The sequence below is a fragment of the Motacilla alba genome, chromosome 8, assembly GCF_015832195.1.
Source record: "Motacilla alba alba isolate MOTALB_02 chromosome 8, Motacilla_alba_V1.0_pri, whole genome shotgun sequence".
Classification (NCBI taxonomy): domain Eukaryota; kingdom Metazoa; phylum Chordata; class Aves; order Passeriformes; family Motacillidae; genus Motacilla; species Motacilla alba.
The window spans coordinates 18,973,058-18,997,139 of NC_052023.1; the positions used below are offsets into that span (position 1 = coordinate 18,973,058).

A 24,082-nucleotide genomic window follows, 5' to 3' on the forward strand; every position below is an offset into this window, starting at 1 on the left:
GCGGCGTGTGGGCCGGCCGGGCAGCGCTCCCGCCCCGCCCGCCCGTCCTGCCGGCCCGGCGCGCCGCGGCCCCGCCGCCGGAAAGATGCTGCCCCTCTCCATCAAAGACGATGAGTACAAGCCGCCCAGGCTTAACCTGCTCAGGAAGGTGTCGGGCTGGTTCAGGTGAGTGGCTCAGGGCCGGCCAGGCCGGGCGCTGCCGGCGCCGCGGCCGAGCCCCCGTGAAGGAGCTCTGCTGGCCGGTGCCGAGGCGCCCGGGCCGCCCGGCGGGCGGGTCCGGCCTCCTGGCGCTGTACGGCGGCCGGTGACCCGCGGTGTGCTCCGTGCGCAGGTCTATCCTGGCGGACAAGACTTCCCGCAACCTCTTCTCCTTCCTCTGTCTCAACCTCTCCTTCGCTTTCGTGGAGCTGCTCTACGGCATCTGGAGTAACAGGTAACCGGGGCGGGGGCGCGGCGGGGCGAGCGCGGCTGCAGCGCGCAGGAAGCGGCGCGTCCCGCCCGGCCAGTGCCACGTCTCCTCTCGGCGGGGCCGGGCCTCCTGGCCCGCCGTCCGGAGGGGCCGCTCGGCAGAGCCTTGGGGGCCGCTGGAGAGCTTCCTCCGACCGGGACCGCTCTCGTGGGCAGCGACCGGCGCCGCCGTCCCCTCTGCCGGGTCCCGGCGACGCGGCGGGGGCGCGACTCGGCGCGTTGCGGGGGAATGCTGTTTGGAGTTGCTGTTATGCTCGGTGCTTTGCTGAGGAGGAAGCTTGGCCTTAGCCCGATTTACGGGACTCGGGGGCTGTAGCTGCTGCTTGCCACAGAGGTCCTCTCTTGGGGAGTGTGGCTTCATCCGTAGGTTGGTACCTGGACATCGCTGCCTCAAACATCCTTGTCTCGAGGGAGAAATAGGATTTGACACATCCTTATATAGCTGAGTGTTACTTTACTCAGTGCAAAAATTCACAGGAGTGGAAAAAAATGGAAGAGACTTGACTAAACTGCTACTGAAAAATCTGTAGCAAAATATAAGAAATGCAGAATAACTTCAGAACTGGTGTACAGTATAAAGGTAGAGAACAGGCAATGGTGCTAGTATTACTGTCATGCTTCACTGGCAATAGAGTAGTTGTTTTATGATGATATTTCAGTCTCTGTTAATAGTTCACTTCAGAGGTGACTGGTGTGGAAATGTCATTTAAGTCCAGCAGTGTCCTCCTTACCAAAAGCTATAATATGAACATAAATTACTGGAACTCTTAAAAGTCCTGAGTGAATGCAGTGGTGTGGATTTGGAAATGGTTGCATCCTGATATTTGCAATGTTATTTTGAATCTCTCAAATGACACTATAAAATCCTTAACTTTGATTACAGTAATTGCTACTGTGGCACCAGAGAGCATGCAGTGCTGTCATGGACACAGACTATCTTGGCAGCACCCAGACCATTTTCAATGTATTTGGTTTTGGCTTTGATGTTGATTCACTTTGCAGTTGTTTGAGGGTTATTGAATGCGTAGTCTGTCTATTTGGTATGGATTTTTTTTTCCTAATAACTCAGCAGATGTAAATATTTTTCTTAGCTGTTCTGCTATAAAGAGCTTTGTGTTCATGTGACTTTGTTCTGATGTCTGTCTTTTAAACATAACAATTTTTTTTGGTAGTGTGACCTTAAAAAGTCCTGTATATGAGATAACTAAACTGAGAAACTTTAATGACACTCACAGAACTTTGTCACTGAAGAATATGGCATATTGGAATTCAGAAGACACTTATTTTTGTTCATTCTTGAGGTTAAGAATTAGGATTTACTGCAAGCTATTAATTGTACCTTTTGTTTGTATTTCAAGTTACTAGTTTTGGGTATGTCTTAGTCTAGATTTTGGCCTGGAGGAAAACGGGGTCTTAGCAAGCACTTCTTTAGTGGAGAGGGTTAGCAGAGAATATGATGAGGAATGTCTTCAGTCAAAGCAGACAGGTCGTGCCTTGGAAGAGCGAACACGTAACAAGCACACAAGGAACCCTATAGGGAGAATCATTTTGTCATTTTGAAGACACAGTTCCATTGCTCCTCGCATGAGAAATTCTCCTGAGCTTCTTTTTGCCAAGTAGATTGTTTTCTGAACTCAGAAAACTGAGTGTTGTCCAAATGCTTCTTGAACTCTGTCAGGCTTGGTGATGTGACTGCTTCCCTGGGGAGCCTGTTCCAGTGCTCAGCCACCGTCTGGGTGAAGCACCTTTTCCTAATGTCTAATCTAAGCCTCCCCGACTCAGCTTCATGCCGTTTCCTGGAGCTCTGTCACTGGTCACGAGTTTGCTGGCTGAGAGCTTGTTTGCTTGTTTAAGGTTGAAATTTGCTACATGTGCACATTTGTTTAATTTGATGTTAAACTAAATCAGCTGTGGAAGTGTCTTTATTTAGACACAGTGTGTTTGAGTATAGGGTTTCTACTAGTTTATGTCCTGGATGGTGTGTTTGGTTCTACAGGAGTTCTTGCATGTATCCCGTGTTGCTGGTGGTTCACTGTATTGGTAGTCATTGGCTGAATCGTTTGATCACTTTAGCAATCACTTTGCACCCATTTTTTCTAAGGTCTTGTTACTTTACAGGTCACTTTGAAAAAGTCTCAGATGAAATGAGATTGGTCTCTTACCAGGCTTCCTGCCATTTGTGCAGCTCAATGACTTGTAGCTGTACCTATCATACCTATCAGCGTGGTTATGCTGGGAGGTGAATTGCATTGCAAGTGCAGTCTGCTGACCCCTGCTGATAAATCCACGTGCCTCTGGCACCTGGAATTGTTAGCTTAGGTCTTGAAAGCAGCACAGCTTTATTGGTGTTGCACTTAAGGTAAGTCTTGCCTTGTGAGATTTGCAGGTGTGAGCACAGTGCCATGGTAACTTGCTGCATTATTTCTGGTTCTAGGACTTGTATGGGATTTTGTATAAGGACTGCTACTCTAACAATTCTCTTTCCCAGAAGGTTCTATTAAAAAAAAAAAAAAAAAGAAACAAAACCACCAAAACCCAGTCACCTCAAAAAGCAGTCGCTCTCTGCTTATCAATGCTTATGCCTTCCATTTCACAATCAGTACAACTTAGGGCTACTGTCACTAATTACCTTCTACCTGAATATTTGATGTACTTTCTGGTGGGTTTTTTCCTCACTGGATCTTCCTAACTGCTCAGAACCAAACCTAAAACGAGCTGTTTCCATAAAGATATTGCCTGATTTTGGGGAGGAGGAAGACTCCACCAAAACCCTTCAAGAATTCAATGGCTAATTCTCTTTTGCTGCTTCATAGGCATCCAGCCTATGGTTCTTGTTTTAAAGTTTGTTCAGAACAGCCACATCTCTCATCAACATAATTCATCTTTAAATCTTTGCCTTAGCAGTGGCAAGGCACTGACTAGGAGATACCTCTCAGATCTAGAGGCTGAAGGAATCAGAGGGTGAGAGACTACATCTTAAATGGCTTATTTCAAAGACCAAAGCACAACTGTTTGTCAATCTTGATTGAGAAAAACAGTTAAAGTGAACCAGCATGCTAAGAGGTTCAAAGCAACTTAAATTAGTTCATGAGTTAGCCAGTTAGTAGAACTTTTATCAGTTTGTAGGCTGTAGGTAAACTGGGGTTAACACCACACACAAGCACTGCCAAAGTTTATCAAATTACTCATGAACAGGTTCTGTGAGTCTGCAGGGAACTGTGTGCATTGAAACCAAAAAACAATACAGTTTTGGCATCATATTTTTGTTGGTGATGAAGCGTGGATTTCTCCTCTGTGCTAGCAAAACCATGCCTGAAGCTTAGAAAGCAGTGGTGTGTTCTGCTAGAGTGTGAAAGATTAATGTCTGTGGGGTTTTTTGCATAGTCAACATGTAGCATATGAAACATAACCCTTTTCTCCTCTTCTCTTTCAGTTTAGGTCTGATATCAGATTCTTTTCATATGTTTTTTGACTGTACTGCTCTATTGGCTGGATTAGCAGCTTCAGTTATTTCAAAATGGAGGTCAAACGATGCTTTCTCATATGGGTAAGAAACTTCAGACTGTTACTTTAATGTATTGTAGTAAGTGCTTAGGCAGTTATTTTTCACTTACAAACAAAAGATTTTTGCTGAGCATGGAAAAACTACGTTGAAAGTGAGGTGTTTTTTAAGGTGAGCTATGTTAACATCTAAGTTAATAGGAATAATAAAAATATGAAGGCATTGCTTTTGGGGAGAAGGTTTATGACTTCCAGGATCTCTCTGATCATACTAGTGGAAACAAGTTAGAGAGCAGAAAGTTGCCCTGCATTGCTGTGTATTAATGACAACAGTAAAGAACAAGCAGCCACATCCTGGGTTTGTCCTCAACGCAGTGAGGAGCGTTACAGGGATTGCCAGACTGCGGGTGTCCCGCTCCTCCGTTGGAAGAGAAAGTTACAACTGAAAGGATCCAAGTCTCAGTGATGCTGCATTGGAGATTATAAGCTATGACTCTTGCAAGCAGCAGGTTTCAGGAGCTGTGACTGCCATTAACTCAGATCCTCAAGGCTGAGGTGTGTCATCCCGTACTGCCCTTGGTGGATTTATCTGCTGCAGCTGGTGTTTGGCAGGCACTTGGCAGCTGTGCCCTATAAAACAATACTGGTGGTACCATATTATTGATTGGTAATACTGATTAATAGCAAATGGCTTGTAACATGGGCATTCCCCATAGCATTAATGGTCTGTCAGCATTTAGCTTCAGCTGCCTTGCTTAAGTGTGAATCATATAGTTTGAAACTTAAAGCACAGGTTAATTTAGGTGGAAGCTCCAGTGTGCATAGAAATCAATTTAGAGAGAATTGTACCATGAACTATTTGCAGTGAAAGCACGTTCTGTATTAATTACTGCTGAGCATTTAAACAGCTGGTGTTCCCTTTATCAGCGAACAGCCACACTTTATTTAAGTCTGGTATTTGCTACATTGAAATTACTTATTATTCTAACCTGGCAGTTTGTTATTGTCAAAATGTGATGTTTGAAATAATTTATTTCTACTTTAAACTTTTACTGAAAATCCACCTTCTGGAGGGGAAGCAAATTAATACATGTCTGTTTGATATTGAACAAAACACCAGAAAACTTTGATTAGCTTTCATGTGCTTATCTTAATTTGTAGCTTCTAAATTATTTTTATACCAAAACTTTTAGTAGACATAATCTCAAATGGAAAGATTTTGACATACTGAAAGATTTCTTTCATCTAGATCAGAGAATGGGTGATCTGGATCAGGCAGTTTCTGTCAAAGTACGACATGGTCAGTTTTATATACTAATCTGTATTTTATATGCCATCTTCCATGTAGCAAAGTTGTGTAATATAACAGTTTGAGAACTAGAAGATTGCACTCCAATCTCTTTAAGTTCTAATTTTCAGCATTTAAATGAAAGTTTATTACTTTTTTGTGTTTCTTGCAGTTATGTTCGAGCGGAAGTACTTGCTGGGTTTGTAAATGGCTTATTCCTCATCTTTACAGCGTTCTTCATTTTTTCTGAAGGTGTTGAGGTATGGTATGAAATCAATTACACTATTACATTCTATAATTAATATGGATAAATATTTCTGATTTTAGTAGGAATAAATTATTGAAATTAATGAATTGAAAATTTAAATTATGTTCATAATTGATTAGAAATCTGATTTGAACAGAGAATAGGGCCATCTGAAATTGCTGTTTAATGGCAGAGAAACCCAGCTTTTTCAGTTTATCTGTGCTAGCTTCTTAAATAGTGTATTTTGTTTATGTGTAAAGATTCTGTGAGATGGAGCCTGTCCTTTTTTTTCAGCCAGTTAAGGATGTCTTAGAAAGATCTTCACTTCTCATTGTTAAAGAAAAAATGAGGCCAAGAAAGAAAGGCCCAAACTAGTCATTCAGAGGAGAGAAGTTAGTCATAAGTAAGTTGAGAAGTTGGACCAGCTTGTTAAAGAAATAACACTGTTCTCCAAATCTTGAAGTCTGATATAAATGGCAAGTAGGAATAGCTTAAACATTTGCAAGGGCTCTTTTCCTGCATTCTTTTTTACATGGTGGGTCAGGTAATAATTTCAAGATTGAAATTTAGATATTAAGGGCAACATCAAGGATTAAGAGTAAAACTGATAACTATTTCTAATCAGCTTGAATTCATGTTTCTACTTTTTAATGGGAAATACACTATAAATTTGTTTAGACTTCTAGTTCAGAGTAAGTCTCTTGAATTTTTCTTTTATTAACAGAGAATTGGGAAGAGTTTTTTCTACATTGATAGGCTTGTAAATACTTCAAAACCAGTAAAAACTTCAAAACCAGTTAAAACTGGGCTGAAATTCCCGAAAAGCCTGGGAAAACTTCAAATCTAGAAACAGGAGCAAAACTTACTAGAAAAATTAAAAACTGTGGCAGGGTCAAGGGTAATACTGAAACATCATCCTCTTCCTGCTTATCTGAGCTGCCATGCTAACTATTCTCTTTGCTTGTGATGGTAACTCTCTCAGTTACTTTAAAATTTTACTGTGCTAAGTGTTTTATTGTCTTGCTGTTTACTGCCTGTACCTTTCGTCCCTGTGGAGAGATGGTGAATGTTTTTCTCCTCTGTCAGTAGTAATTTACACTCATCAACACTTAGCTTCAGATGCAAATTGCATTAGGTCTATAATGTCTCACTGAGAAAGAAATTCCAGAGGAAGGAGGGTGAAAAAGAATTGAAAAAAATCTATTAGATTTGAGAATTTCTAAAAAATATCATAATTTGTTCTGAGTCTTCATTTCATTCCCCTCATTGCCTCACCTCTCTAAGGAGAAAGGAAGAAATGGCATTCTAGACTCTTAGAAGTCTTATAGGTGACTGAAGCAATCTACATGCTGCAACAAACCGGAATGTTTTCAGATGGTGTTGAGACACATCCCACAGCATAACCAAATCTTATGATAAAACTGAGCTAGACTCTCAGAATATTCTACTGTACTTTCACAGCTTTAATAATAGAACTTTATTTTCAGACACTGAGAGTTGGTCTGTGTATCATCCCAAAAACTGGAAGTCCTGAAAATATTTTTTAGTTATGTCTGAGAATGCTCCTGTATCTAAGTAGTTTTGTGGTGCCTTTTAATAATGTAAAGGGATTGTAAAACTCTACATTTGCTTTTTGGTTTGTTTCCTTTTTTTTTTTTTTTAGAGAGCCCTTGAGCCTCCTGATGTGCATCATGAGAGACTTCTTCCTGTTTCTATACTAGGATTCATTGTAAATCTGATAGGAATATTTGTTTTTCAGCACGGAGGTCATGGGCATTCCCACAGCTCTGGTAGGATGTAACTTCAGTACTGTTTCCTTTCTTGGCAGCCTGTGTTCCAGGACCTTGTTATGCCCCAGTGAGAACCCCAGTATTACATTTGATGTCTTGTTAATGGCAATCCTAGCCGAATGTGTAGGTGACCTATTGCTGTGTTGACTTTGGTCTTTTATTACCAGCCTTGGCATGCCACTGTTGTACTTCCCATGTTAATACCCATTAAGTGGAACACCTAGGAGTCCAGAAACTGCTTTCTGGAGTTCTTGCACTCTCCTGCAACCTTATTGAAAGAGATTTGCAGACCATCTTTTTGGACAAATTTAAGCTGGGCTTAAGCAAGTTTCTGGCTAAAAAATTTAGAAACAGTATTTGAACCAAATTTTAAGCATGAGATGATTCTGCTTCAGATGTTTCTCAACTTAGTGCCTTTTGAATTGAAATGCAGAATTTATTTGCGTAAATACATATGGTAAACACTCTGGGTTTTTTTCTGTGAAGCCTGTGGGCCTCATAAACTTACATAGACTGGTGGGAGAACATAGTCTTTGGTCTTTAAGCAGCAATCTAAGCTTGAATTTTTAATCTGCAAATGACAATCAATTTCTGCTTTCTTAGAACAACTGTTTTTAAAGTGCTTATATCTAATGAAGGGTACATTTTTCAAATTGTACTAGAAGTCTAGCGCAGCAAATCTCAGAAGTAGGGATGTATAAAAGCACTTGACTTCTCAAACCTGGTATATTTTATGTATCTATATATATATAATATGTCTGCACAGCAGAGCTGTAGATGACAAACACCCTGTGTTAAGTTTCTTATTTAAAGCCATACCTTAAGATGACCTAAAAGATGAATAGGTTTTGAGTAGCTGAGAAACAAATATGAGTACTTTTACTCATCATTTATGTATTCACAAATTCACTCTGATGGTGATATTTGTTCATAGGGCATGAGCACAGCCATTCTCTGTTTAACGGTGGTCTCAGCCATGGGCACAGTCACAGAGATCATGGACACAGCCATGAACATAAACATTCCCATGGACACACTCATGGTCATGGCCATGGACACTCTCATGGTCAGGATTATTGTCATGGTAAGTACTGAGTAGATATCATAGATCATCCTGATTCAATAGAAATCTGCAATTGATAACTTACTGAAAAATAAAAAGAGCATGTTTTCAGCTAGTTGTGATCATACATGGAAGTAGCTTCATTAAATGTCTAGTATGCTCTGCCACCATCATGTTTTGTGACTCATTTTGTGTTTCACTTGCAGTAATTTCAATGTTAGTTTTTAAAGATTTTGCTTTACCTCTGGCTTTTGAATGTGTGCTGTAATGTTGTGTGTTGGCAAAAGATGAAACAGCTGTATGCTATTGCAATAGAGTGAAATTAGTTTCCAAGTGCCATTTCAGTTTTTTCCTTAAAATCAATTGACAAAGTTGAATTGTTTTGCTACTGTTCTCTATTTGTATAATTTTACAGCACAAGGTATTAGAAAAAATGAACCAGTGAGCTTACGGTTTGTTAATTGGTTTGTGATCTCAAAGAAGACTTTCCCATTTTGTGTAGTTGTAATCTGTTTTAAGATGGTTGTGGAAAAGACACTTGTTATGTTAGCTGTGCTGAAATCTTTTCTATGACGGCAAACAAGCTGAGAAGAGACATTCATGTTAAATATGGTCAGTAGCCTTCACCATGGGAGAAGAGATTGTGTAGGCAGCACCTATTTGAAACAATGCAAATGAAAGCCTTGTGGTAATGCAGGGCTGTCCGTCCTTCCTGCCTAAGCAATAAAATTAGATCTGACGTGACTCAAAATGTGCACATTCAGAGCAGGGAATAATGTGGGAACTGGCAGACAGGAGGTGACAGAATATAAAAATACTTACTTGTCCCTTCCTTGCTATTCTTAGAAAATTGGCTTTTGTCTTCCCCGTAGTTCTCCTGGAATTTGGTTGGAAAGCAGGAGTTCCCTGCTTCTGCCTCTTCCTTGCCTTCCACGTGGCCCCCACCCTTGCAGACCAGTGAATGTAACTATCTGTCTTGTGCAGTTTGACATTCAAATCACCTGTTGTGTAATATATTGTATATCTTCACTAGAAGCCTTTTATTATCCTTCAACAACTTTTTCTTAAAATATCTTTCAGATTAATGCTACAGAGGCATTAATCTGCTTGGATGAGCAGATTTTTTACTTACTTGTTCCTTCTCCAAGTCTTATCCTTGTTTTTTTGGCATTAGGTGTAAATGCTTGCTTAAGTGAAGTATTTCTGGTTAGCAAATTTATTTGAACCTACTCTTCTCACTTCTGGTCATGGCTTGTGTTCTTGAGGGGTCTTATTTTGCTATATGCTAGCAAGATCTTACCTCTCCATTTGTTTTAATTAAGAGCAAATGTAGGTATTTTATTTTCGTATATACCTATGTAGAAATCTGTTGTGTAAAGGGATGTTGTATTTTAAAAAATGCATGTTAAGACTTAATTGCTGCATTAAAAAACAATAGCTTGAGTAAAAGCTGGTCATTGGGAGCAGCCTGTCTGTCCTAGACATTTCTGAAAGGAAGAGTGTAACAGAAGGGCCACTAGAGAGAGCCTTTGTCTAGGCTAATGTGTCAATAATTGCCTTCACAGATGACCATTCCCTTGAAGTAATGGCTGGATCCAGCAAACAGATTTTACAAGGTACGATGAGAACAAGTATGATGATTTATTGGTTTCATCACAGTTTGTCTGCCTGGGTCTGTCACACCTCTGTTTTAGAGAGTTCCTCTGGATAAATGCCATGTTTTTCTTAAAGGAGCTATTTAGTGAAGTTCCATTCCCCCTGTGAACAGCTCTGCTGTATCCTGTGTGTGACTAGGTGTTGAGACATTCACAGAAGTCTAAATGTAATGCACTGTCAAAACAGTTCAGAAGAGACATCCCAAAAGCTGGGATTCACCTTGTTATTGATGCAGAAAAAATCAGTGAAAAACTAGGAAAGAGTGGTTAAAAGCAGAAACCTAAGGAGCCTAATTGCAGTATATGTTCTGTAACATGAGGATGCAGATTGATATAATACAAATTAATATAATTGTTTAGGAGTACCTGAGCTTAAAACTTGTATTTCATCAAGCTCTTAGAGTTGGTTTAGAGCAGATGGTAATGCACCTAAATTTCTTTAAATAATATTGGAGTCCCTGATCTCCTGAGCATTAGTTATGGATAATTTAGATGTTGGTTTTGAGCTTTGGTTGACTGTTGGTTTTATTTTGCTTTTATTTAATGTTCAGATATTAAAGGGAGACAATTATGAGATATAGGAGGTAGTAATTATTTGGCATACCCAAATGTATGCAGGGTTTTCTCTTATTGGGTGATCTTCTGGTTTGTTTGTAGTCCTTGAGAAGGAGCATGTACAAGTTCTTCCAGAATTTACAGTACACTGTATTATGTATATGTATACTCAGTACTTCAGTTGAAGATATTTCAAAGTCAGTCTTTTCGTGAAACACTGATTTTAATTGAAGCATATTAAAAAAAACCATAATTTTATTTTAATTTTTCAATACTGAGGGAAAAACCCCACCAAGCGATGTAAAGACAGTCACTGTCAAGACAATCACTCACAAGCAATCACATCCCACCAGCAGATCAGTGCCTAGGAAAGTCTGAGCAGCAGAAAGACAACACCAGTGTTATTGGGGAGCATGGTGTTGGATGGTATGAAAAATCCCTCTGGTCCATTTGGATCAGCTGGCCTGGCTGTGTGCCCTCCCAGCATCTTGCCCACCCCAGCCTTCCTGCTGTGGGGTCATGAGAAACAGAAGGCCCTGATGCAGGCTGCTGTGGAGAAATCCAGCTCTGTCCCAGCCAGACCCAGTAGAAATACACACTTGGAGAAATCCCCAAAGAGCTGGTTTACAGTGGTGTGTTGTTTTTACGAGGGGGGATTACCTGTCTGGAGAATTGCATTCAAAAAGCTGTTTGTGAATGACTTCCAGTCACTGCCAGCAGAGAGCTCCAAAGGCTAAACATTGACTAGCTGCAGAGTATGTGTTTCTTTGTACTTGAAGGAAGTGTTACTCTTCAGAATAAGAGTAAGGCTTCTCAAATCTGCAGTATTGTTTAATTTTCAAAACTATTTGTCTTGGATTTCTTTGCCAAATAACTTCTAGAAGGTGTTGTCAGTTAAACATTAGCACATGTCAAAGCTTTGCAGAACTGTTTCTGTTAACAGTCTGCCCATCTTATGCAGACCTCACTACTGTAGGCATCAGGGAATATGAGTTTCTGTACTGTAATGAGGGTGAGTATTGAATGAAGCAAGTCTAGCTGCAGCTGTTAATCACTGTTCAAGTTAATAGCCTTGCTATGAAATGCCCAATACTGCTAAGTGCATAACAGAATGTAAATTCTTCAAATGGCCCATATTCTACAAATACATTAAAATCTTTGTGTGTTTGACCCAAAACTGACCACAAATGTAAAAAGTATAGGTCATATTATCTAAGCTCTTGAAACTTCTTTTTGTAAAACATCTCTGAAATGCTCCATTAGCTTTAAGAATAGCAAGTTGTAATGGTATCACTTGATCTCTTACAGGTGTATTTCTGCACATTGTAGCAGACACGCTGGGAAGTATTGGTGTAATCATATCTGCTATACTGATGCAGAACTATGGTCTAATGATAGCAGATCCTATTTGCTCAATGCTGATAGCACTACTTATAGGTGTAAGGTAAGTGTTGCTATCACTGGTATTGGGTAGGATTTTGATGCTACTTACAGCAAAAATTGCAGATCAGAAGGAAAGGGGGTTTTGTTATGCTAATGACTTACAACATTTGCTTTTCTTCCAGGAGTGTGTATTACCTCTGTTCTGTACAGACATTCTGGTGAGCTCTTACATGAGCTATCTTTCTTTTCCTTTTTCTACAGCTACAACTTTCACTCTTAAATCTGTGTGTTTTGTCCTTCTTTGCATAATACTACAAAAATGTCTTTCAGGTTCAAACTGTAGAAAGCTTCATCTCTGTATTTAGTACATGCTTATATAAACCAATGTACTCCAGTAAATGGAGCAGAATGGTTTCAGGGCAGCAGAGTTGAGACTGCTGGCACAGGATGTGCCCTTGTCCTTCACAAATCAAGGCTGCTAGGTTTTAGTTTTCTTAATATTGACGAGAACTGTCTTTTACTTTGCATTTGCACTCTGAGGTATCTTTACCCCTTTTAAGATCTGATGGAAATGCTTCATGTACTTCTGGATTTCACAGTTGTTTCTTACCAAGATCACTGTGACTGTGAAGCTGTTTTGATTAGACTGGTCAAGCAAATATTTCATTGAGTGATGTTATGAGGCTTTTTTGGCAGCAGTTTCAATGGTGCCATAGGGCAGTGTGCCACAACTCCAGTTACAACCTAATAACTCAACATCTTTGTCTGTTCAGCAGTGGTGAGTGTCATCTGATGAACTGCAGCTACTTCTGCTCATACCATGTATGGCATGTTTATGGCTTGTGCATGGCAGCATTCACAGGATTATTGATGTGAATCTCCCTGCTAGTCAAAGTAGGGCAGCAGGCTTCAGACACAACGCCCACAGAAATGTTTGTGCTAGAAATCACTATTAAATCACCACTTCAGTTTGAACTTCAGAGATTTTGACTTCAACATTCTGTAATTTCATAAATGACAAATTATTGGCAAACTACTTCTAGTACTGAAATCTCAAAGGGGAAAGAAAATGTGCAAGTTTCCAAGGGGGAAGAAACTATTGCTGAGGTAGAGGTAATAGCTGAGTAAAAGGTTTCCATATACTTTGTATTTTACGGGTCCAGCTTTGTATACAGCAGAAGATACCATATGAATGACACTTCTGTTTTTTCTCCCACTCATACAGCAGTTGAAATTACACTGAATTCCATAATAGAGCTGTCATAATAATGCTGTTTATAGGTTTTCTAGCACAGATAAAAGCCATGTTTGAGACCTGTGTTCCATGCTGAAAATGCTGGAGAAGTTCACTGTTTGATGTATCTTTTGATCTTAGGCCAGACTTCAGCCTGTAACATTATTTTGTTGGTCCACAATGCTGTAAATCAGTAGAATAATTCTGCTATCAGTGCAGTCAGCTGCGTCATAGTTGATAGAAGCAAGCCTGCATTTCTTGCCATCTGACACATCCTGGCACATCAGTGGAGCAAACACTAATTGCAGAGTTGGGTGGTTTTGTGTTGGTATTTTATTTGTTTTCTAAGCAGTCCAACAGACTGAGCTATTGATAGTTTTGCTTGAAATGCCCTTTAGGATCATAAATAAGATTACTGGCAGTTTCAGATGGCTGTTGAGAACTTGAGTCCCTTTTTGTGATGTTTGATTTTAGTAATCTTCATTGACTGTTCTGGACATAAAACCACTGTTAATTTTACCTTATTCTTCACTATGGTGTGTTTGAAATGTCCTTAAGAACTAGTGCAAAAGGGTTTTCAGATTTTCCCATAAGGTGGTCCTCTGTAACAGTAATATGGGAGCCCAGGTGATGCTTGCTAGGATATATAATAGTTTTGTACTTAATCTTTTAAAGTCACCTAAATCTAACCCAGAGGAAAAAAACTACTGAAGTTCTGTGAAATTTAAAATTTGAGGGGAATAACATTGCAAAAATACTTTAAATTGGTAATGGCAAGAGCTATGTCTAGTTTGGGGTGCAGGGGGAGGGATATTTGGGTTTTGGGGTTTGTTTGAGTTTTTTAATTGTCTATTTCCTCATGGGATACTTTGAGGGGGGAAGGACTGGGATGTTCAATTTGTAGTACAGGAGTTGCTGTCAATTTCTGTGGGCCAATTTGAAACCTTAATAAATAATTTTTGGGGTAAATTTGGTTTCAGAATAAATAACTGTCTTCTGTTTCAAATGAGTACTTTTTGATTTTGTTTGTGTTCCTTTTACTGTTAAACCAGCTTTGGTAAGGTAAAGTGGAGTAAGAGTATGTGTGTGCCCCAAAAAGCAGACCCCATTCATGTGTGTTTAAAAATCAGGATCTGTTCTGTAATCAGGATCTTTGTGGCTGTAATAAAAGAAACATCGTTTTGAGCCAGAGATGCAACTGCCATTCTGATAAAGTTTTCAAAAGTCATTCAAAAGTTTTAATGGTGTTTAGGGAATTTGCCCTGAGTGGAACTGTATCCTCCAGTTATTGCTTAATGGTCTGAGTTTGACTTAGAGAGTCTGCAGGGCTTGAGTAGGGAGTAGGTTAGATCCAGGACTTTTGTTTCTCTGTTTTGTTAGGGTGTTTTGTTGTTGTGGGTTTTTTTGAGTTTGTTTTAGTTTGGTTCTGTCTGGATTTTATTTTCATTTTTAATCTGTATTCTTTCTATGATACTTTTGTATACAAAGAAGGAATAAAGGAGAACAGAAATCCTTACTGCCTTTTATGGAACTATGTCTGGTGAACCAGTAGAATATCAAAGCTATTGCATGAGAATGCAGAGGAAAATCATTGCTCTTAATCCAGGATTGCTTGTGTCTTTGTGAAATAGCTGTTCATTGGTTTTATATTGAGTGTTTGCTTGCTTCAGTGTCGGGCAGCTCTCTCTGGTTTATTTGAGCCTTGCCTGCTGCTATTAGTGGGTTTTCTCTGTTCAGGTTTCAGAAATGATGACCACACTTGCCAAAGAAATCACAAAAATACCTGCATAAGATGACTAGAAAACTCACTGGTGTAGTGTAAAGCTGTACAGACTCCACTTGGTAACCTGTTTTGCCTTGTGCACGTGCAGAAGGCTTAAGCAGTGCTTCTTCAGAGAAGTCAGGCAGTGCTTTTAAATCAAATGGTTGAGCCTTCTTGTAGACAACATCTCTAATTAGTGCAAATTGTCAGCTGCTGACACAGTTGCTCTGTTGCTCCTGTGATCCTTTGCTAAGGGTGCTCTGGGGTGACATTCTCTGCCTAACTCCTCATGAGTTAGCACAGAACATTCTGACCGCACAGTGAAAATCCCGTGTGGGATCTGAATTTTCCTGGATGCAGCCACTCCTATCTGGTGACTCTTTCTTCGATTACTCTGCACTATCTCATGCAAGTAAAGCATAAATGGGACATGCTTAAAATAGACAAGTCTGTTTTACCAGCATTTTAATTTTTTTTAACAAAAGCTTGACTATCTCATTGTAATTTAGGCTGACACTGTTCAAGTTTTTTCCAGAGTGTTGTCTGCATAATTATATGTGCCTTGAATCAATAAACAATTTCCCAAGTCTCTGAACTGCTTTTAATATTTAAATACTCATTTAGTTTTTAACATTGGTATTCTAAGCCTTATTCTGCAATGTTGAAGCAATTTTAGTATTTCAGTCAGCTATGTGAAACTGGTCGCCACGCAAAAGCCACAACTCTGGTATAAATCCAGTTTGTCCTAAGCCGCTATTAGACCCACATGTTTCTAGAAAGGCACAGTAGACTAAATCTGATACTAGATTGCACAGAGCATGCAGACTGCATATTAAGTGGTCAAAGAAATGAGGCAATTTACTTCAGTCATTTAGTGAAGTTGTTTCCATGGGTTACATAATTTTTTGCATAAAACCTTGAGCTGCTTGAACATGATATAATATGAAAGAGCTTTGAGGGAGGGTGTGCCTGTAACATTTGAGGCCTTTCATGTTTGGGGCATAGCAGTATTAAAAAAATTACTTTTTTTAAATGAAGTGCTGCATTCCTTAAGATTCAGAAGGCATTTTCTATAGCAAAACTCCTCCAAACTAGTATGTTTGTTGTTGGTGTTATTTTAAGCCATTATTGCTAAATGTCAAGCACTACCTTTATTTACAGGGTAACGGTACCTGCCAGCCTTGCTTGAGAATCAAGGTACTACATTGTTATGAGAACAAAGAATTCAAAATCTGTAAAGCAAATGTTAAACCTGTGGTCCTTGTCTTGAGCAAAGCTTGCAGTCTGGTTAAAATTGCCATTGCCTGATAAAAAAGAAAATCATTAAAGTCCTAAAACAGGCCAACAATCTTCACACTGCAGATATGGATGGTGGCTGGGAAAAAAACCCAGAATTTGGAAAAGTGACTGTAGATTTTGAGTTGTGGTATTTGAAGAACCCTAGCTGGTCTTGATCCTTAGCAATGTTTGTTTACCTTCCACAAAACCTATCAAAAATATCCCCTATTTTCTGTAGTGCTGAGAGCACTGAATGAATTTCCTGTTGTGCTCTGAGTGCAGTGTCTGTCTAAAGGGTTCTTTACCTGGAGTTGTTTTCAGCTTTGCAGCCCAAGGTCATGGCAATGCTGGGGTCTTGCTGGCTGCTTACAGAAACAGTGGCATAAACAGGATGGCACTGGAATGGGCATGAGTGTTTCCTGAATGTGATGCAGGTTAAATAAGAGTCTGATGCTTTCGCTCTTAATTTTTAATCAATCCAGGTGTAGTAGTGGCAGGCTGTATTTATCAGATTCATGTCAGTCGTTCATTTTGGTTTATTTGAACACCTTTCATATGTGTAACAGTGTATGTGCAAATGTCATGTGCTGTAACAATAGCTGCCTTTGCTTTTCTGACTTTTGTAGAGGATATGTTTTTTTTCAAAATCTTGCTGTGGGTGAGTTCCTCTTTCAAATTTTATTGTCTTGAAAAGAGTGTGATATTTTACGTTTAAGGCTTGGTAATCAGAAAGCAGTGGAATTGTGTCTGCTTTAATAGCAAAGCTTACTGACTGCTAATGCATGAGAACGCTTTCCACTCAGTGAGAATTCAGCATTGTTTGTTTTCCTCAATAGTCTTGTAGATTAAAACAAACATGGGGGGAAGCACCAGTGTAATAGTTGCTGTGAAGGCAGCCACGTTGGTTTTTTGTTTTTTTTTCACTAATGACTAAACCAGAGAAAAGAGAAAGCTTGGTCAAAATCTCTAACTGTATTTTCAGCCAGCTTGGTTTTGTCATCTTCCCTTATGTTTTCTTCAGTCACATGAAGTGGAGCTGATATTTCTAGGGCCTCCTAGTGATTAAGTAATACTGGTTTTAGTTAATGTTTGAGAAAAGAGCATACTCTGTGGAGTTTTGGTTTTTAAATGAAAGGTTTTGTATTTCAGTGGTATGCATGAAACAATGGAAATCAGGCATCATAAAACTCTTTTCTGTTGTTTGTTGTGTTAGTTGGGCTTACATTAAGATACCATATGAGCTAGTATCCCTTTGGATGCAGGGGGCATCCATGGCCCCCTGTGCTCGGAACAGCATTTGTGAGGGCCTGTCACATCACTGCAGCTGTCTTTTGGCTTTTCAGCTTTGCAAAAGATAAACTTTGTGTCTGAACACTGGCTCTAAGGTACAGGAAGAAGGTGAGACCCAGGATAGGCTTCAGCTTTCACCAACAGGATCAAGCCACATCCTGATTGACCTCTATTCTTTGGACTTTTAAGATGTGCTTGTTCATAGCCTCATCAAATCTACTTTACAATTAATTTCTCTTCCATCAGATAATGTAGTTTTATTAGTATAAGTAAGTTGTACAAATTAGACATTTTTGTTAGCTTTCTTTCATGGCTATTCTCACACTTAGTGGTATGTTTCAATTAAAAGGTAGACTACTACATTCTCTATTCCTTTAGTTGTTTCCCTGGGAAAAAATATTCAGCCTGTATGTGTGTGGTTTTTGAAACCTTTGGATGCATATGCTAGACAGGCCTTGTGAAATTTATGGCAATGGAATAGTGTTCACTTGCATTCACTTAGCATCCTGAACTTGTGTATTGGTCTTTCAAGGTTTTTATTGAGAAACAAACCTGCATTTTAAATAGGGGGTTAAACTGAAATCAATTCATCAGTGGAGTGTGTTGGCAGCTCCAGCTCCCTTTGATGTAATGCTTGTGACATGGACATTATTTAGCGAGATGGGTCCATTAATAAGAGAACCCTTTTTCCCTAAACTTCTGTAATCCACTGTAGAATGTGACACTCCAATTAAGCTTCCTTTAGACAGATTGACAGTTATTGCATTGCTAAATGTTTGTCTTGGTGACCGGTCTAGTTTAGGCAACTCCTGCTTGCCCCTAATTGCTTCTTCCTATTTCTGAACCGAGGCCTTGGTGGCAGTGTGACCGTGGGAGGCCATGTGCTGGAGGGCACCAGGCAGTGAATTTGCCTGCAACAACCATTGTGCCTGCAAGGGGACTTAATTTTAGGGTGGTGTTTTTGCAGGGGTTCATTAGACAAGAGACACACAGCCTCTCGCTTCCTCCCACCCTGGCCAAGGTTTAGCCAGGGAGTGAGCTGAGCAGTCCATCAGCCAGCACTGCCCCATGTTCAAATGGAACCACTTAAAAAAATGATTAGTTCATCTGTTCACTTCTGCAAATACACAGCTGGTCTGTGCCATGCATTCCACATCACTTCATGAGATTTTAAACAAAGGTTCTGCAGTGTCCTTTAACAACTGGTCCAGTTAATCTCTTACAAATGTTTCAGGTGTGCTTTTAATCCCATAACTCCATGTACTGCAGCTGTGATGCCAGTGCTGAACTCTGAAATGAAGCTTACAGTTTCTGCAATATATAATCCCTTTCAGCCTAGAATGTTAGGTGACTTGGATGCTCTTGAAATTAAATTGCTCTTAAAGCTTTACTGTTGGGCTGTCGATATTTGTCATCCACTTGAAAATTTTAGAATGCTCTACTGAACCAGACATGATGCACTACTCCTAAACAAAAAAAAGCACCAGGCTGAATACTTAGTAAGAGTATAACCTCTTAGTGGTAGCTTCAGGGCATAGGCTTACTGCTCTCCTGGTTTTATTAAAAAACAAAAAGTAATAATAATAAAAAAGGGTATTAAATGTCTTCTTAGTTTGCTGATTAAAGACCATTTGGCCAGGAGGGAACCTCTAATTGCTTCCAAATGTTTAACCCTTGAGTTTGGATGAGACCCTACACTTAGTTCACTTCAAGAATATGCCAAGTTGTCTGTTTCTGACAAAATAACTCTGTTGTAGCTGGACTGTTCCACACTAATTTTGTTTTATGATTACCCCATTATTATCTTAGTTCATAAGAAAAATATGCCTTAAACCAAACACAAAAGCAAACCCAATTTCAGTTGAGTGTTTTTATGGTTGCTTGTGAATGATTTGCCATTGAAGTTGGTTTTGAGCTATACAGCTGCTTTGTTGTATAACTTCCAAGACACCAAGAGATTTCATCTCAAATCCCGTGATTAAACCATTAATCTTTTGTGACTGACCACCAGTTGACTCTGGAAACCGTGGGGGGGAAATAATCTTGCCTTTGATAGGACACCATAGCAATTTTGTCAATCCTTTTATTTTCTGTACTGGGTTTTCATGGCGACTTCCTCAGCTTCTGATGGAAGAACTAGAGAAAAATGTCTCAGCATTAAGGAATCTTAGGTTGCTCCTTGCACTTTTTGAAATGTAATAATAGCTAAATTCCTTTTTTCTTTCTAGTATTGTTCCACTTTTAAAAGAGTCCATTGGGATTTTGATGCAGCGAACTCCTCCTTCCCTGGAAAATGCCCTGCCTCAGTGCTACCAGAGGGTGAGCTCTTACACTGGTTTTACTCTGACTGATCAAGCTGCTGACTGACTGAGCCTCAGCTGTGTGCATGAGGATGTTTTATGATATTTTTCCAGTAAAAGCAATGATTTTATGATGTTTTGCCAGTCAAAGGTACCCTAGAATACACAAATAGAGGTACTAGTTTAATTAATGGTTTCCCAGAGTCCTAAATTACATGTAGCTTCACCTCAGTGTGTGTTTTAAAAATTTCCTATGTTAGTTCAGAAAAATAGATCCTGAAGCTATTCCTCCCAAAGTACTTTGTGCTTATATATAACATAGGAAGTGTATTTATAAGAATTCAAAGATTACCTTGATTTGACCTGTTCTCCTACTTAACTTCTCTATTAGTACGCCATGAAGTGCCTTTGCAAAGTTAATACAAAGCACTTGAAGGAATGCTGCCTTTCCTCGGGAGTTACAGGCTGTAATCATCACATGGAGGGTTTGCTGAAAGTGGAAAGAGGAAAAAACAAAGGGATTGGCAGGACACATCTAAGCCCTCACAAAATTGTAAATGATATATGAATATATTTCTGTTAAAGTTAGAACCTCACAAATGGCAGTTTGTGCAAAAAGGGCAGTTTTAACTGGATGCCATCTAAAATCCAGTAACTGGCTTTTCTCTCATGAACACCTCTAAATGCAGCTGGGTACAAAATCACAACACATACAGAAAATCATGACATGGACAAATCCATATGTTTTCATCTTCCTTACAGTAACTGATATAGTAACAAAAAATTTTGGTAAAAGATGACAAAATTTACTTCGAGTGAACTCGAAGTAAAGGAATGCATTGGCTTTTATAATACTTTCTGTAAAAAACCATAGGTCAGAAAAATATTTTCTGAAATACACTTTCTAAAATTTGCCTCTATTTTTAGGTGCAGCAGTTGCAAGGAGTCTACAGTTTACATGACCCACATTTCTGGACCCTCTGTACTGATGTTTACATAGGGACTTTGAAGTTACTAGTAGCTCCTGATGCTGATGGGAGGTGGATTCTAAGCCAGACTCACAATATTTTTACTCAGGTATGTCTTATCAGTGGAAATCACATCTCAAAGTGCAAATTGCTTGATGTGACATTGTAATTCTTACCAAGAAAGGTTAAATATTTCTGAGTTTGATACCTGTTTTGAAAAGCCTCCCTGCTCCAGCTGTATAGAACAATTTCCAAATACTCAGTTGTGTAGATAGAATTAGTGTACCTCTCTGCATTAGTTTTTCACGCCGCTTTATGGAAATAACAGATGTAACTGTCTCAGGTGTATCAGATGGAGTTGATCTATATTGACCTATAAGGAACTAAGAAAACAGATGAGGCTTCTCTTAGGATAGAGTTTCTCACCACAGACTGGACCTATTCAGGCTTTTCTCTGTGTTGGCAGCTTGCACATGTGATGGCTTTCTGGATAGATTCATATGTAGAACTGGTTTGAACAAGTCCCATAGTACGCTCTTGTGCTTAGCTCCATTTTAAACTGACAGTTCTTCAAGCAGCTTGCTTTTCAGGAAGTTAAACTGGCACAAAAGAAAGTAAGAATTGCTTTTGTGCAGCTTCACATGTGGCAGTTATTTAGGATGAATCAGAAGAGGTAATGCAGCAAAGCTAATGTTAATACATTATGTGTGTGCACTTGACTGTGGGAAGAACTCCTTACTCATCTGGTGTTCTCTGAGTGTGCTAAATGTGGAGATGAATTACAGAAAAATAACTTCAGGGTTTTTGCTAGATCACTTACTGATGTGGGCTGATGTTCAGGACAGGAAACTGCTTTGGCTTTACAGTGTTTTTAACCCTCCTTCCCTTTTCCACAGGCAGGAGTAAGGCAGCTTTACATACAGATTGATGTTGCAGCCATGTAGTCAGTTTCTGGAATGGTGCTGTTGGACCAAAGTTTTCAGTACTGTACTGGTGTAGCAACACTTCTTGAGACAGAGCCTGCCTCCACCACGTCTGGAATTGACTGAATAGATTTCTGCCCTTGGGCTACGGAGGAAGTTCACTTCTAAGGAGTAAATATTGAATGAATGTTATGGACTTTGGGTCTTGTTTTTTCTGGGGCCCCTAAACTTGTAAGTTTTTGAGGGTTTTTTTACTTAATAAGGTTGTGGTACTGGAAACCCTGTCATGTCTTCAGTAAAGCTGCTGAAACCACTGCTCATTCCCATAAAACCAGTGTTATCGGCAATTGGAAACTTGTTTTGTAGACAATGTCACAATGGCTGACATGCTTCAATATAATTGTATGTTTGTACAATTGTTTGTACTTTGCAAACTTAATGAACCAAACCATATTGGGTTTTCAAAGTGCCTTTTATATCAGGAGAGCTATTTGCCAGCATTAATATGGAGCATCAAAGGGTTTTACTACTTTTACAAATAATCGTGTATGCAGTCTGATTATTTACTAGTGATGTATGCGGGGGGGTTGTGTACTTACATAACTGTAGATTGTTAGACTTCCAGTATATTTGCATCTTACCAGACAGAAAAATTCTAAATGTAAAAGACAAAGCTGTTGTCAAGAGACATGCTTCTGAGACAAGCTGGATATTTTGTTGCACGTCTTGTGAAAATTATTTTAGTCCAACTATTAGATTTAACTCCATTTCTTAGTCTCTTCATACTGTTGAGAGTAATGAGACATTGCATGATGTTGCTCATGTTCAGTCACTTAAACAATGGGCAGTTGAATGAAGATGCTGGTGATGGAAGCAATGCTTGAAGTTTTTTATTTTCCAAATTAATGTGGTGGAAAAAATTAAATCCTGAAATTGTGAAAGGTTAAGTCTCCTTGATTTTAATAGGTTGCTATAATTTTCATTAAAGTCATCAAGTTCAAATTTTGCCTTTCCAAATATTGAAACTAGTTGTTTCTGTCAGTAATACCCGAAATGGAAATAAGGACCACTTTTCATGCTGTTTTAGCTTATGCATTTCCCAGGCTGACAAATCTTTCATCTTTGACTATTTTACTGCAGCCTTGTATGTTTTCATAGGGGAGAAAATTCTCAGTGCAGTAAGGGTTGTTAGATTGTTTTTTTTTTTTCCAGAAACATTCTTCTGTCATGTATTTTCTAGCATTTGTAATCATTTTACTCAGATATCTGAGTGTCACTTTCAAAAGCAATCTGCTATGTGTGGTATTACAGATGATAGTTCCACTGTGCTGTAATAGTTCACTTAGTAATGGAAGACTTTTTAAGAGGACATTTTACAAACAGAACATGGTGAAGTAAAAAGCAATGCAGGCATTTTTCTGAGAAATCATGGCTGCCACTGATTGGTATGGATTTTATGTTTATTTTGGTACCTGTCAGAGGTATGACTAAAATCAAGGCCCTGAGAAGCTTACAATGTCTGTGTAGTAAGTGCTAGGCACTATGAAATTACTGAAGATTGATTTGCAGAAATGGTTTGCCACTGATCCTGTTGAATCCATCATCGATATGAAGAGTTTCTTGCATTCATTTTGTTGTTCCTATATAACGCCTGATTTCTTTTTATGTGAAAATGCAACACTTGCCAAATTTGATGGTGGTTCCTCAATTTTCCAGTTGAGATATTGAAACATGAATGTTGATTTTGTCCAGATCTTGGGGGTGTACTCTTGTGCTTAGAACTAGAATCAGGGTGTAAAGAAATGGCAGTACAAAGCCACCCATAATACTGGTTTTAATCTTTGCTGTCTCTTCCCGTCCTCAGATCCTTCCATTGCCATTTCCAATCCCATTTGCTCTCCCTGGGGTCGCAGGTGCAGAGTGCCCTCCCAGCAGGCTGCATGTTCCACATCTCTTTCCTGGCCTCCTGCCTGGCACTCTGTCAGGCTCTCTCCCTGTCCCTCCTGGCAGTGCCAGGCGCAGAGTTCCTGACTGGAAGATGGAAGTTACACGGCACAGGGTGGGGTGCAGGAATCTGTTGAGCAGATTGAAGCGCTGCAGTTTAAGATCCTCTGTGCATGTAGGTTCACAGAGAAGGTGATGAAAACCCGGTTGTGATTATAGGGTGGAGGTACTGTTTTGTAGTGTGGTGCATATAGACTGCTGCTTGCTGGCTGCCAGCAGGACTTCCTCATTTTTTAAGAGTTACTATTACTGCTATTTGAGGCTGGAGAAGATCAACTGATAACACTTTAAAGGCAAGCACCAGACAGGTTCATTGCAATTGTGTCATGATCCAAGAGCAGGCTTTGGTTTAAGTCATCTTTACACCAGCATG

At 39.5% G+C, this 24,082-nt stretch overlaps 1 protein-coding gene across 2 annotated transcripts; it reads left to right on the forward strand.

Annotated features, from left to right (window-relative positions):
- Positions 1-29: 29 nt before the first annotated feature.
- SLC30A7 (solute carrier family 30 member 7) lies at positions 30-22,413 on the forward strand. 2 transcript variants are annotated; one of them, XM_038143709.1, is made up of 11 exons: positions 30-165; positions 332-433; positions 3,902-4,015; positions 5,430-5,517; positions 7,168-7,294; positions 8,229-8,378; positions 9,923-9,973; positions 11,876-12,011; positions 19,743-19,833; positions 20,742-20,891; positions 21,679-22,413. In XM_038143709.1, the coding sequence occupies exons 1-11, from the start codon at positions 86-88 to the stop codon at positions 21,724-21,726; spliced, it is 1,137 nt and encodes a 378-aa protein (XP_037999637.1). In that variant the 5' UTR covers positions 30-85; the 3' UTR covers positions 21,727-22,413. The 2 variants fall into 2 exon arrangements, with proteins under 2 accessions (XP_037999637.1, XP_037999638.1); XM_038143710.1 differs by having other exon boundaries at positions 92-165; positions 3,907-4,015.
- The last annotated feature ends 1,669 nt before the right edge of the window (positions 22,414-24,082 follow it).

Bases quoted from the DNA above. Each gene is read 5' to 3' on its own strand.
- SLC30A7 (XM_038143709.1), top strand. From the start codon at position 86: ATGCTGCCCCTCTCCATCAAAGACGATGAGTACAAGCCGCCCAGGCTT. The intron at 434-3,901 runs GTAACCGGGGCG...CTTCTCTTTCAG, and splicing joins TACGGCATCTGGAGTAACAG to TTTAGGTCTGATATCAGATT. The intron at 4,016-5,429 runs GTAAGAAACTTC...TGTTTCTTGCAG, and splicing joins AACGATGCTTTCTCATATGG to TTATGTTCGAGCGGAAGTAC.